Source organism: Notothenia rossii (genome assembly GCF_949606895.1).
Source record: "Notothenia rossii genome assembly, chromosome: 11".
NCBI classification, from domain to species: Eukaryota; Metazoa; Chordata; class Actinopteri; order Perciformes; family Nototheniidae; genus Notothenia; species Notothenia rossii.
The window spans coordinates 53,288,183-53,300,861 of NC_136910.1; the positions used below are offsets into that span (position 1 = coordinate 53,288,183).

A 12,679-nucleotide genomic window follows, 5' to 3' on the forward strand; every position below is an offset into this window, starting at 1 on the left:
TAGTTTAAACATACCGTCAGCTTAAATGCTGTTTACCGTAATGTCGTGTCAGGTGGGCGTGTGGTGTAGTGTCCGCGGCTGCAGGTAGACCTTATTGCACAATGTCAAGCTTTTATTCTGAAAATCCTTCAGTTTTTTTTTTTTAAAGTAACATTTGCTAATATTTAAGGATTAAGATAAAATAAGAAGTACTTTATTGATACCAATTCGGGAAATGTTTACGCTGCAGCAGCAAAAGACAAGGCATTGTACATTAGACAGTTAAAAAACTATAATTAAACAATCGAAAATGTAAAGATCTTAAATAGAAATAAAATAGCATTACAAAAAGTAGAAAAATATAGTGTGAACAGCTATCTTACCTGTTAACATATACATGTTAGGCTAACGTTGCCTTGGTTACAGAGCCTGTTGTTTATTGCTTTGAATTCTTTAAAACAAATATTATCTTCTTAAACCTGTATGGTAGTCAGGAGCATCACATCCTAATGTTTATTGATATATTTAGAGGGAGGGGATGGGAAGGAATCCTTCAAAATTCAGATTAGATACATTTTTACCATTTCTTTAATTCATGGTGGTTTCAGTAATCCCCTGGTAATTGAGGACACAAGTAATCTAAAGTACTAATGTAATCTTTATGACTTTCAGAAAGAACAGGAGACCCACAGGTGCCTATCAATGATTGTCAATTGAGTCAAAGCACTAGCAGCAGCATGATGTTGATGTCAAATGTTTTGTTTTAGAAACATCCATTGTAAATAAACGGAATTCAATAAACATTGAATAGCATATCATGCAGTTTGTCTGTGCATTTTCCTCTGTGTTGTCCTGGCATATCGTCTCCCCCATGGTTTGCTGTGCTGCCTGGGGATGCTCCAAGTGCTCAGAGAAAGAAGTACACATGTAAAGTTTCCCCATTGACACAGAGGAGGAAAGAATGGCTGGCTCAAGTCAGCGGGAGCAATTTAACCATCACTAAAGACAACAACAGCAACAACATATGTGAGGTAATCATATTTTTCACAAAACGAAGACCACACCATTGGGAAGCTTAACGTCCGTTTAATCCAAAATAAGGAACAGGGAGAGGCTTGCAAAACTCTGGCAGTTGAGACTCAGGTGCAGGGTGAGGGTCTCATTGCAGGTCTTCAGGCTCCGTTGAATCGCCCTGGGGTTCTTGTGCTGAGAGAGGGAGACAGGAGAAAGGGTTAAATACATGTAGCAACCTATAGGATGGGAAATTGCCGACCTATTTGAAACTTACCTTGTGTTTTCACTCTCACTTAGTCCCTCCCTTTGCCATCAATCCAAAATCAGCTGAGCTGCAACATAATACAGACAGGTAATAATCAACAGAATCACAAGGACATCATATGGCTCTGCTAAAAAATCTCACCAATATGTTACGTTTTTGTTTATTGTTTGGAAGTCTCAAATATGCACTCTAAATCCATATCAACAGCGATGTATCACAAAAATAGCTCTCTTCGTTATTATTGTGTAACGTGAACTATATTATACTAGCTTGAACTCTAAAATGGATATCCTCATTTCACCATCTCCACCCACTACAATCACACGCCCCAATGTTATCTAATATTTAACTCCCTCCACCCCGGATAAAAGCACGTTAAGAAGCCCTTTTTCTCTAATTCTACAACGTTGGGTTGAAATAACATTAGGATAACGGATTAATAGGCTCTTCGTGGTTAACGTGTGTTGCTAACGTTATCCGGAATCCTAGCCTAATCTGTTATCTGTAAACGTTCCCTAAATCTAGTGATTTAGGGATGATAGGGATTCACGGAATCCACAAACATCCTTTAATAGACATGTTAATTTGACTCAGATGTGCTGATAATATCCGCAATATAAATCTTTAAACGTCTTCTTACCTTTAAAAGTCCAACACGAACGGTCTATTATACTGAAACTCTACTGCGCTGCTAGCCGCAGATAGCCCCGCAAGTCAGCGGCAAATTAACTTCCGGGGAACTATTGAGAGCTCCACAATCCGCAATTGCTGTAAAAAAAACTGGTCGATTGGAGTGAACGGAGATGTCGTAACTCTTTTATCTATATGGCGCTGACAAAAACCTACTGATTGTAACACCACGCCTATAGACGTCGAGATATTATTATTGCTGAATATTAAATGAAGGTATAGGTTATTTTAATACGTTTTGTTTACAGACGTGGGTAGCATATGACAACATCCGGGACTACCGTAAATGATAACTGTCGTAAAGTATTTCCAGTGTTTTTAAAGTATTGAATTACAGCGTTTAAAATACAATAAATGAAAAGTTTCAAAAGACAACATGAGGAGGAAAGGCGTGTTTAGTTATATATTGAATGCACAATGTCTGAATCATGCGCAACAACGAACATTGAAGATCGGAGGAGGGAGGACTCCTACAGCGCCAACCGGCATACGAGGAGGAGCCATTTGGAGCTGGAGTGCTGTTTCTCGCTCTCTTTTTCGCTCTCGAGAGGCCGAGGACACAGCTGTCTCCTCACTGAACAATATTCTGCTTGTAACCTTACAACACCATTTTAAGTACCCATTTGAACATTATGCCAGAGACTCCATTTGGTCTCATTTATCCTAAGCTTCTCTCCTGGACGTGAGAATAACGAACAAAGCTAACAAACGTCACACCGACTTCAGATCTATATTAAAAAAAAAGATTCAAAATTGTACAAGTTTAAGCTTTTGTTTTAAAAGTTTGCAAGATCGCAGGTACTGGCTTTCAATTAGAACAGGGCAAACAAACTTAGCGGGAGTGTTTACGTGTTCGGTGTAATGACGTAAAACGGCCTCGACAACTTCTGTAGTCCTATTCAGCCACATGTTGACAACCATCGTTTTTCAGACACGTAAACTCTTCAAAAATCTCCAGTGGGGTCACCGCTGATGTATTTAATTTCGTAGAACAAAACGTGATCTGTCTCTTGAATTTGTGTCAAACGCAGACCTTATTTCGAGCTATTTTCCAAAATCCTATGGAGAAATTGCATTGCTTTTTGTCAAAGGAACCGGGAGTGGTAAAAATGCTAACTTACCAGAAGTATCTGGCAAGAAAATATCTCCATGAAGAAAAGCCATGACTTTGAGAACAGCAAAAACTGAGTGCTCCAGGTTCACTTGGAAATATATAAAGACAAACTCGGTTTTTATAATCAGGAAATAAAAAAGGCACGACAATCGTTCTTCTCTGACATCATTACCAAAAATAAAAACAACTCGCGTGCCTTATTTGCTACCGTCAACAGACTAACAAACCCCGCAGTGTCGATAGCCTCGAGAGAATTTCTATCCACCAGGGCCTGCAATGATTTTGCCTCCTTCTTCACTGACAAAATCATGCAAATTTGACAGGTAATCAGTGCCTCTGTATCAGATACAGCAAATGTACTGTCCCTATGTTCACCCAAAGCCAATTCAGACACCATGTCACAATTCCATCTGATAAATGCTAAAGACCTGGAAGACATTATCCAACATCTGAAATTTTTCTCCTGTAGCCTCGACATCATCCCAACCGTTTTTCATTGCTTGGCCTCAGATATACTACACATAGAAAACAAGTCTCTTCAATCAGGTGTATTTCCACAGGCCCTGACAACTGCAATAATTAAACCGCTCCTAAAAAAGCATAACGTAGACGCAACCATAATGAATAACTACAGGCCAATATCAAACCTTCCCTTTTTAAGCAAAGTGATAGAAAAAGCTGTTTTTCAAAAGTTGAGTAATTTCATGTTTTTAACTGAAGGTTTTGATGTGTTTCAGTCAGGCTTTCGACCTAACCACAGCACTGAGACTTCACTTGTTAAGGTCTTAAATTACATCCATTTGAACACAGACAGCGGCAGAAAATATCAGTGTTAGTATTATTAGATCCCAGCGCTGGCTTTGATACTGTTGACCACAACATATTGCTAGACCGTCTTGAAAACTGGGTGGGAGTTTCAGCAACAGCTCTAAACTGGTTTAGTTCCTACTTAAAGGACAGAACAAACTTTGTCTTAATAGGCAATTACAAATCAACCCTGATAAATATGTCATGCGGGGTTCCTCAAGGCTCCATCTTAGGACCTTTGCTTTTTAATATTTATATGCTACCTCTGGCTGAAATTATTAAAAAGAGCTATCTAAGCTATCACATCTATGCAGACGACACCCAGATTTATTTTAAAATTACACCGGGAGACTACTCTCCGATTAGAACACTGAGCAAGTGCATTGAGCACATCACTGACTGGATGACTCAGAACTTTCTCCAATTGAACAAACAAAAAACTGAGATCATTGTTTTTGGAGCAAAGAAGGACCGATTAAAAGTAATCACAGAGCTTCAGTCGGCAGACTACAAATTAACTCACAAAGCAAGAAATCTGAGTGTAGTGATGGACTCAGACCTCAATTTTAACAGTCACATTACAACAGGTATTAGGTATGCATATATCACCTGAAGAATATATCAAGGATTAAAAAACATGTTGTAACAGGATTTAGAAAAACTTGTTCATGCTTTTATTTTCAGTAGACTCGACTACTGCAATAGTGTATTCACAGGGCTCACAAAAAAATCTATCAGAAAGCTGCAGCTGATTCAGAACGCTGCTGCTCGAGTTCTCACTGACACTAGAAAAGTGGATAACATCACTCCGGTTCTGAGGTCATTACACTGGCTTGCAGTCGACCAAATAATTGATTTTAAAATACTACTGCTAGTTTTTAAATCACTAAATGGCTTAGGACCGAGGTATCTAGACGACCTCCTCCATCACTATAGAGAGGCGAAGTCCCTCCCCTTCCGGTGGGACTCATGGGACTTTATTTCGGAAAAAGTTTGTATTGAAGTCAATGGGGAGAGAAAGATTATCTTTCGATCCCGTTTGAATTGTGCCACGAATTACACATATGATGTTTGTCAATCTTAAATAATAATGTTTGAATCGCCACGTGCTGAAAAGTGCTATATGAATAAAATTGCCTTGCCATACTTCCGGGTTTTAGGACGCGCAACTGCGGTTTTAGCATGTACTAAAATTAACAGTAGCCTACTCATTATGCAGAATGGCCCATTTCAGAATATTTTTGGGATAATACGTTTTTTAATGTTGCATCTGGTTAAGGAGTACAACATTAAAGACTGCGATGTAGATCAACCTATAATATTCATTGGGGGGGGGGGGGGGGGTAACAAGTACAACATTTCCAAAATTGTAGGGGTAAAAGTATAGGGTTGCAGTAAGATGGAAATACTCAAGAAAAAGAGCCTTCACACTACATTGCATTTAGCTGACGCTTTTATCCAAAGCGACTTACAATAAGTGCATTTGACGAAGAAGATACAAACTTGAAGAACACAGAATCATATAAGTACATTAGGTTTCAGAGCCAAACCATTTTAAGTGCTGCTCAACTGGCTTTAGATAAGCCAGTTCTTTATTAGTATATACATTCTAGTTAAAGGTGGGGTAGGTAATTCACTTCAGAAACACTTGTTATATTCCATGGAATGCTCTTAACATCCCAATAGCAATGAATACATTAAATGCTTTGACAATAAATACATAACAAAAATTCATCTGTGGAAGCCGTGGCGCTGTAAAAAGCACAACCAATCATCTGAGCCGGCCCGGCTAAAATAACTGGATGGCCTACCTTCCTGTCAGCCTTCCATCTCGTGCACAAACTTATCTCGTGCCCTCATTGGTCATGTGGGCGTTCGTGTGTGTTGGAGAAGGGACTCTGTAAGGAGGTCTGAAGGAAGGGGCAGATTTTTTCCGGCTGCGTAGTATCAAATTCTAGCGCACTCAAGCTGGTTTCTCCATTCTTACCTACCCTACCTTTAAGTACAGTAGGCTACTTGGGTAAAAGTCTGCCAATTTAATTGTTTACATGAAAACACATAACAAAAATGTTGATGGCTGAACTTTAAAGGAGACATGTCATGCTTTTCCGGTTAATGCCCGTCCCCTTGTGTGTTATGAAGGTTTTTATGCATGTAAACGGTCTGCAGAGTCACAAACCCTCAAAGTACACCCTGTAGCAAGTAAAACTAACACAGAAAATACCTCCCCAAAACGCCTCGTTGGAGATACGTCACTGTCCATTTGATTATTCCGCATACGGCATGATGTCAACCCGTTCCCGGAACGAAATGGACCAATCCGTGGAGCCGTTACGTTAAGCCCCCGCTGATTGTTCCAAATTGACCAATCCACACACACACACACACACACACACACACACACACACACACACACACACACACACACACACACACACACACACACACACACACACACACACACACACACACACACACACACACACACACACACACACACACACACACGCAGCCCTGCTGATTTCTCCTCCCTGGCTGCAGGCTGATAACAGACAGTTGGGATCGCGGCGAAATTCTCTGCAGACCCATTCTCACAGCGTTTGTAGCATTTCCCTCCGAATAATGGTCGTAGGATTTACTGATGAACCAGAATTTATTCAAACTCCAGACCCAACGTAAGAGCTTGAGCCTCTTCGGGGGGTGCTAACATTTAAATATACAGTCCGTTCTTCTCTTTCTCCGCCGTTACATAGAATATATTAGTTTCTCCATCACGTTGTTTTCAAAAGCTACAACCACTTCCTGTCAGCCTTGTTAACTCGCCTTCAAAATAAAAGCATACAAAAGGGGAAGTTCACCTAAATTACATTATAAGATATATATAAAACCGCAACGAAAGCAACAAAAACAATGCAATATCCCCTTCAGTCTCAAATAACAAATTGGTTTATCTACAGCGTTTATCAACCTTTTTCTTACTCAATATCAAGCCACACTCTATACTTCGGCTGTGAGTTTGGGTGTGCTCAGGAGTTTGGCTGTGTTTCGCTGTGTATCGCTAAACAAGCAAACAACACCTCCACGGAGCTCAGCGCGATTCACAACGTTCCGACCAATTAGAGTGCTCACCGGGAGGGTGGGGGCTGGAGCTATTGGAGCTACAACGAGCCGTTAAAGGCAGAGTGAAATTCAGTGAATACACGTAGTTTACAGAGATGCTGTATGAGAAACCAATGAGTTTGGAAAGTTGCACAATATAAATCTATTCTAGACCTCAACAATGGCATTATGATCAGTGGAAATGGCCATGACATGTCTCCTTATCAGTATCAGGAAGCTGGTTTTGCACATTCATGCTCCTTGGTAGACTTTGTTTTTAAGAACATCTGTTTTCCTATCACATTGCACCTTATTCAGTGTGATAAACATGGCAGAAGCTGAACAATGGACATAACACTGGAAACTGAAGTGTTTTATTTGAAACCGATTTGTATGCAAATTAAGAATTTGACAAAGGTATACAATTTGCATTTTAATTGTGCTCCCTGGTGGACATGTAGAAATAAATCATTAGTTCAACTGCAGCAATAGACTAATGTTAAATTAGTGGATACTTCAGTGTGTTCAGGATGGAAGCATTAAGAATGACCAGGAATACTACTAAGTGATGCTTTTGAATCACTCATTACTAAATACCATTAAATATTACCATATAGTAGTAATAGTTTTGTAGCTCAGGAAGGTCACTATTAACTGAAAATATAGCGATCAAAGTCTAGATTTTCTGCTGAAGAAAAATGAAGCAGAGAACTTTAAGCTGAGAGCCCCCTCTTGTGGTGATCAACATTAATGACAAGGAAACGAAGGTCTGGTTTAATTTTTAATAAAAGCTTTAATAAAATTAAGCACGTAAAAGGATTTTAAAAGTATTGCTGTACATTTGACACAGTCACACAAGAAAAAAAATTCATAAAATTCACACCTGGCCACTTTAGATATTCGGGACCATTTGAAAGCATGCCACAAGTTTTAGATTTGCAGCCAGAGCAGCAGTTCAGATAAGCTATAAAAATAACTATAGACAGTCAAGATTTCAGTCAGCCAACATCCCAAGTAGTGTATTTATGATGTAAAAAAGTGATTAGGGTTGCATTAGAGTAGTCATACAGACTGAAACTCATACAGAGTAAATAAGCCTGATCTGGTTCACTTTACTGAAGAGCAGGTCCTTTTCCAAGACTGAACTGCCATTTTGTGTGAGGGCTAGCTTTTAAATTCAAACTTGTAGCATGCTTTAGAAAAAGAGTCAGTAAAAGTATTCACAATTTCAGTTGGTAAAACGTGCAAACTACTGATTTGGTCCTTGGTGTGCAGCTCCTTCGGTCACATTAAAAGGTTTAAGTTACAACTGTACAAATCGGCACATTGTGCCAAAAGTCTTCTCATACGGTGAGCTGCTTTGCAATATCCGTCACCACTGAAGACTTGAGCTGCGCGATGGTGGCAATCCTCATCTGCTTGGAAGTGGAGTACTTTCCTTTAATGGCCTGCAATGAGAAAATTATTGGGTTAGAAGTAAATCCAAATTAAGGATTAATCCTTTTCAAGTACACAAATGTTGTACACTTGAGTTGTTTGTTTTACACTTACCATATGTTTGGTCGTACCGTCGTTCACCTTCAGTACATTCTTGGCAATGTGTGCCATCACAGGAATCAAACTCTCTGCCGTGTATTCCATGTAGTGCTGCAGAGTCACGTCCTGAGAACAGACAATACACAGATGTCCTTCAGAAAAGCATTTCATCCACTTGACAGTAAATGCTCCATGACCATTTTATGACTGAGGCCACCATTTTTAAACACCCCACTTTGCACACTTGTAGCAAATGTAGCCTTGAAATACACATATTGGTCAATATTTAAATAGATGATATGCCACCTTTTAATATTTTGAAGATGCACTCATTAGTTTAGTCTTGTAAAAATATGAATGTTTCAAAAGAGGGCCAAAAGTGTTATTTTAGCATATTGAACTAATGCATTTTGCTCTTGGAAATATTTTTCGAGTTATTTTAACAGTATACTATAATCTAAACTGTATAAACCATCTGTTTATTTGTCACAAGTAATGATATCTTCCTCATCTGATACAGACGTATTTAGGAAGAGGTTAACTCACCCATTCGCCAGCGTCCAAGACCTTGAGACTGAGAGCCAGAGAAGCACTTGCAACAATGGAAGGTGGCATGTGAACCATCTCGTAGTCGACCATGGTGAGCTCCAGGAGGTATTTAGCCAAGGTGTGCTGCTCAGCGGTTACCTGAGGAGAGACATTGACATCAACAAATTGAAGATCTTAAAGCAGAGAATTAGTCTTGTTTGCTGTTAAAAATGATACAAACCTCGTAAACCTTTGACGCTCTTCTGAGGAACTGCAGTGGAAGAGGGCGGCCCAGCTGGAACTTGAGCACTCGCAGGATGGCCATTTCCATGTCTCTGATCTCTGCGGTGGTGTAGGCCTTGTCAGTTACGTAGGCAAAGTCTGAGATCTCAGGGGGGTACATCTCCTCGTATTTGGACGCCAGGAACATGGCAGTCACGCCGACCAGCTGCAGCTGCTTCTTGGGGACTGGGTTGTCCTGTTGGAGGTGCAATCACAGGACTTTAGACACAAGGATTTTGTACTGTTTTTCCTCAATATATTATAAGTCTCAGATATATGCAAACCATGTCTCTGAAATGTTTGGCTCGAAATACCAAACGGATCGCCCATTGCAGCATCCCATAATCCCCTCCGTTTCAAAAGCACTGATTCTCTGTCTGTTACTTCAGATGAAAATAAGGATCCACTCCCCTCTGAGAGATATTTTGTTAAGAAGAACACAATGGTGCTCTAGGAGGAGATTCAGGTGATAAGGTGGGGAGGGGTTACATTGGTTGGTGATTGGCTAATGGTTACAGGAGCGAAAAAATCATTATGACATCATGAAGTCATTTTGAGACAGGTTTTTATAGAAATGCGTCAGGACAAAAAGATAATCTTTTTTCCTGAAACTTTCAGAATCTCTTTACACAGAGGGGACACATGTTGATGTAGAAGAGACATGAAAAAGTGAATTTTGCATAGGTGACCTTTAAAGTGGACCTATCATGCTATATTTGAATAATATATTGTAGGGCCATACCTATATAAAACATGTCGGAAGTTTTTTTTTCAAACTACCAAACCGATCATGCATTTTAGCCATGCCTCATTTCGCTCCATTTGCTGTAATCCAGCACTGTTTTTGCAAGGGCTGATTCTGTGGCAAATGAGCTGCAGCTGACCACGCCGCCCTGCAAAGGAGGGGGCGAGGCACAATCGTCATGTTACCATGCCACGGCAACCTCTCATTCCCCTGATAGGCGGAGCTCCCCATTTCTCAGTTCCCTGACACATTCATGTATAAAAGATGTACTAAAGTGCATTTTGCATGATAGGTCTCCTTTAAGCTAGCCATGCAAAAAAACAGGAGAAGATATACATTTACACACCTGAAGAAAGCGGTCAATTATTCCCACGGTCAGGTACATGGTCTCCTGCAGCAGACGGAACTTGAGGCTCACTTGCACCAACCAGTCAACGAGAATGGCCCGCATGTTCCCAGTCACCTCATGACCCTGCAGATAAGTGGCTCTGACGTTCTGCTCCACCTGCAGAGACAAAAACTGGTTAAAATCCACAAGTAGTAGAGGGGGGGAGGGGGGAGAGGGGGGGTGGTGGGGAGGAATCTCCAATGCATATAGCCAGTTGAAGAATAATCATTTGCTTGCCTCGAGCTGACGCAGGTACTTGTAGATTTCCTTCACATATTCGCTGCAGAGCATGGGGTTTTCGTAGTCATCTGCATCTACATCCCTGACAGCGGTGTGAAGAATGACATCTGAGAAGGCTTGGCAGAGGTCTGCAGGGGCACAGCCAGAAGTCTCCATGGGAGTTGGGGAGGCTGGTTCAGGGATAACCTAGAATGGTGGAATTGCCAACATTAGAACCACACCCGGCAGCCATTTTTGTTTGAGCAGATAGCTGCTGGGATTCACTCACCTGGACTTCTGGCTCAGGTTCAACAGGAATCACAGTTTTTGGTTTGGGCTGTTGAACAACAGCAACTGCTTTTTCAACTTTGGCGATGGGGACTTTGATCTTCTTTGTGGCCTCTGTCTTGAGAGCCTAAAAAGAAAAAGATGGATTAAAGTCACCTGTGCTGGCCACCATTTCATAGCTTGCGGCAACCACTCTGGATTAATTGTGTACAACTGAATTGCAGAGTTATAATAGGACACTGTCAATCATGCTGGGCAGACATTTAGTATTTTATAAAAGTGTGTAAAAATGCTTTTACATGGTCAATCTTTCAGAACTTGGGTGAACCCCTTCTAAAAAGCAAAATGTAACCATGTGCTTTTGTGCTTCAAGACAACGTTACCAGGCTTTGTTTGGTGTTACATCAGAGCACAGCTGTAGTTAAAAAACATTCCTACGTTGATTTTGATAAAAATGTAAAGTGATTGCTTTCAAAGCCTACCAATAATCTTACATGCATGGCTAAGATAATTAGCTGAATGTTTGCCGTGCTTTTCCAGGTGTTGGCATCTTGCCTAGATTATAAAAAGTAGTAAAAATCTTACCTTCTTCTGTACTTCCTTGTTAATTCCAATGTTTCCAATTTCACCGAGAGCCGCTCGGGGCTTTGTGGGCCCGGTGACCGTGCAGGCCTTTCCAGCGAGCTGAATTTCAGCATTTCTGGCTGATGCCAAGCGGGTCTGCAGAACAAAAAAAAACGTTATAGTGCATGCCATTAATTTGTAATTGTTTAAAAGGCTCACGTCGAATTCCTTCTATAGAACGCTCTGCACTAAAGCAAATCCCACAGCTAAGCACGAGGGTATTCAAGAGATTTCATGTAGATCTTTAAAAAAAAAAAAAAAAATCCAATAAAGACACATTTCCTCTATACAGAATGACTGTCGAATAAACAATAATGATAAACATTAAAATACTTACTCTGGTTAATCGGAGTGCCATTTCGAAATATGCGTCGATTCAATAGACAGGCAGGCAGTCGTAATGGAGAATGATGTGGTGTATTTTTGTGGTTCAGCGTCCAGGTTTAAACCTTCACTCCCTACGATCTGATTCGCTGAGGGCTGAATGCTCCGAGAATCTGATTGGTCGAGCGCAGCTGTTTCGAATGCGTTCCCCAGCCAACCAGTGGTCACGTGACTTACATTTCCGCTCTTCCTTTTCCTGTGACGTCTTGCTTGTTATCTTCATGGTTATCTTTCACACTTTCTCATTTTAAGTACTGTTGATTGTGTTATTCCCATAGACGAACATAATTTAAATATATACACTACTACAAATTCTTTCTCATAGTCCTTACTTTAAACGTTTGCACAGTCGTCTGACATTTCTCTTCCACTTTTAATTCAGATAGACTGTACACAAGTTTTCATTGTTGTCATATTATATTGTGTTTTTGTGTTTGTTTGTTGTACACAGTTTTTCATTATTATGTATTTAATCGTGTTTTAGTATGAACCATTGTACTAAAGCAAATTCCTTGTATGTAAAAAAGTACTTGCAATAAACTTGATTAAATCTGATTCTTATAAACCCCCGCACACTTTTTGCATTGATAAAATATCAGTTTTTTCCCCCCACTACTTATTCCTCCCCCACCCATTACACAGGCACATACTGCTTAATGACCAGTGCTTTCTTATTTGTTTTGTTTTTTATTTAATTGTGTTTCTGACCCCCGATTT

At 40.2% G+C, this 12,679-nt stretch overlaps 1 protein-coding gene and 1 long non-coding RNA gene across 2 annotated transcripts; both read right to left on the minus strand.

The window, feature by feature from the left end:
• Positions 1-177: 177 nt before the first annotated feature.
• LOC307025177 lies at positions 178-2,526 on the minus strand. The gene is made up of 3 exons (XR_013804099.1): positions 1,899-2,526; positions 1,268-1,325; positions 178-1,185 (listed from the first exon to the last, which is right to left on the minus strand). It is a non-coding gene; the product is annotated as an uncharacterized lncRNA (long non-coding RNA).
• Positions 2,527-7,736: 5,210 nt separating this feature from the next.
• On the minus strand, positions 7,737-12,070 carry LOC307024646 (G2/mitotic-specific cyclin-B1-like). Its single transcript, XM_079658963.1, has 9 exons — positions 11,916-12,070; positions 11,540-11,674; positions 10,956-11,081; positions 10,685-10,873; positions 10,406-10,564; positions 9,274-9,510; positions 9,051-9,191; positions 8,520-8,630; positions 7,737-8,416 (listed from the first exon to the last, which is right to left on the minus strand). The coding sequence occupies exons 1-9, from the start codon at positions 11,934-11,936 to the stop codon at positions 8,312-8,314; spliced, it is 1,224 nt and encodes a 407-aa protein (XP_079515089.1). The 5' UTR covers positions 11,937-12,070; the 3' UTR covers positions 7,737-8,311.
• Positions 12,071-12,679: the final 609 nt, after the last annotated feature.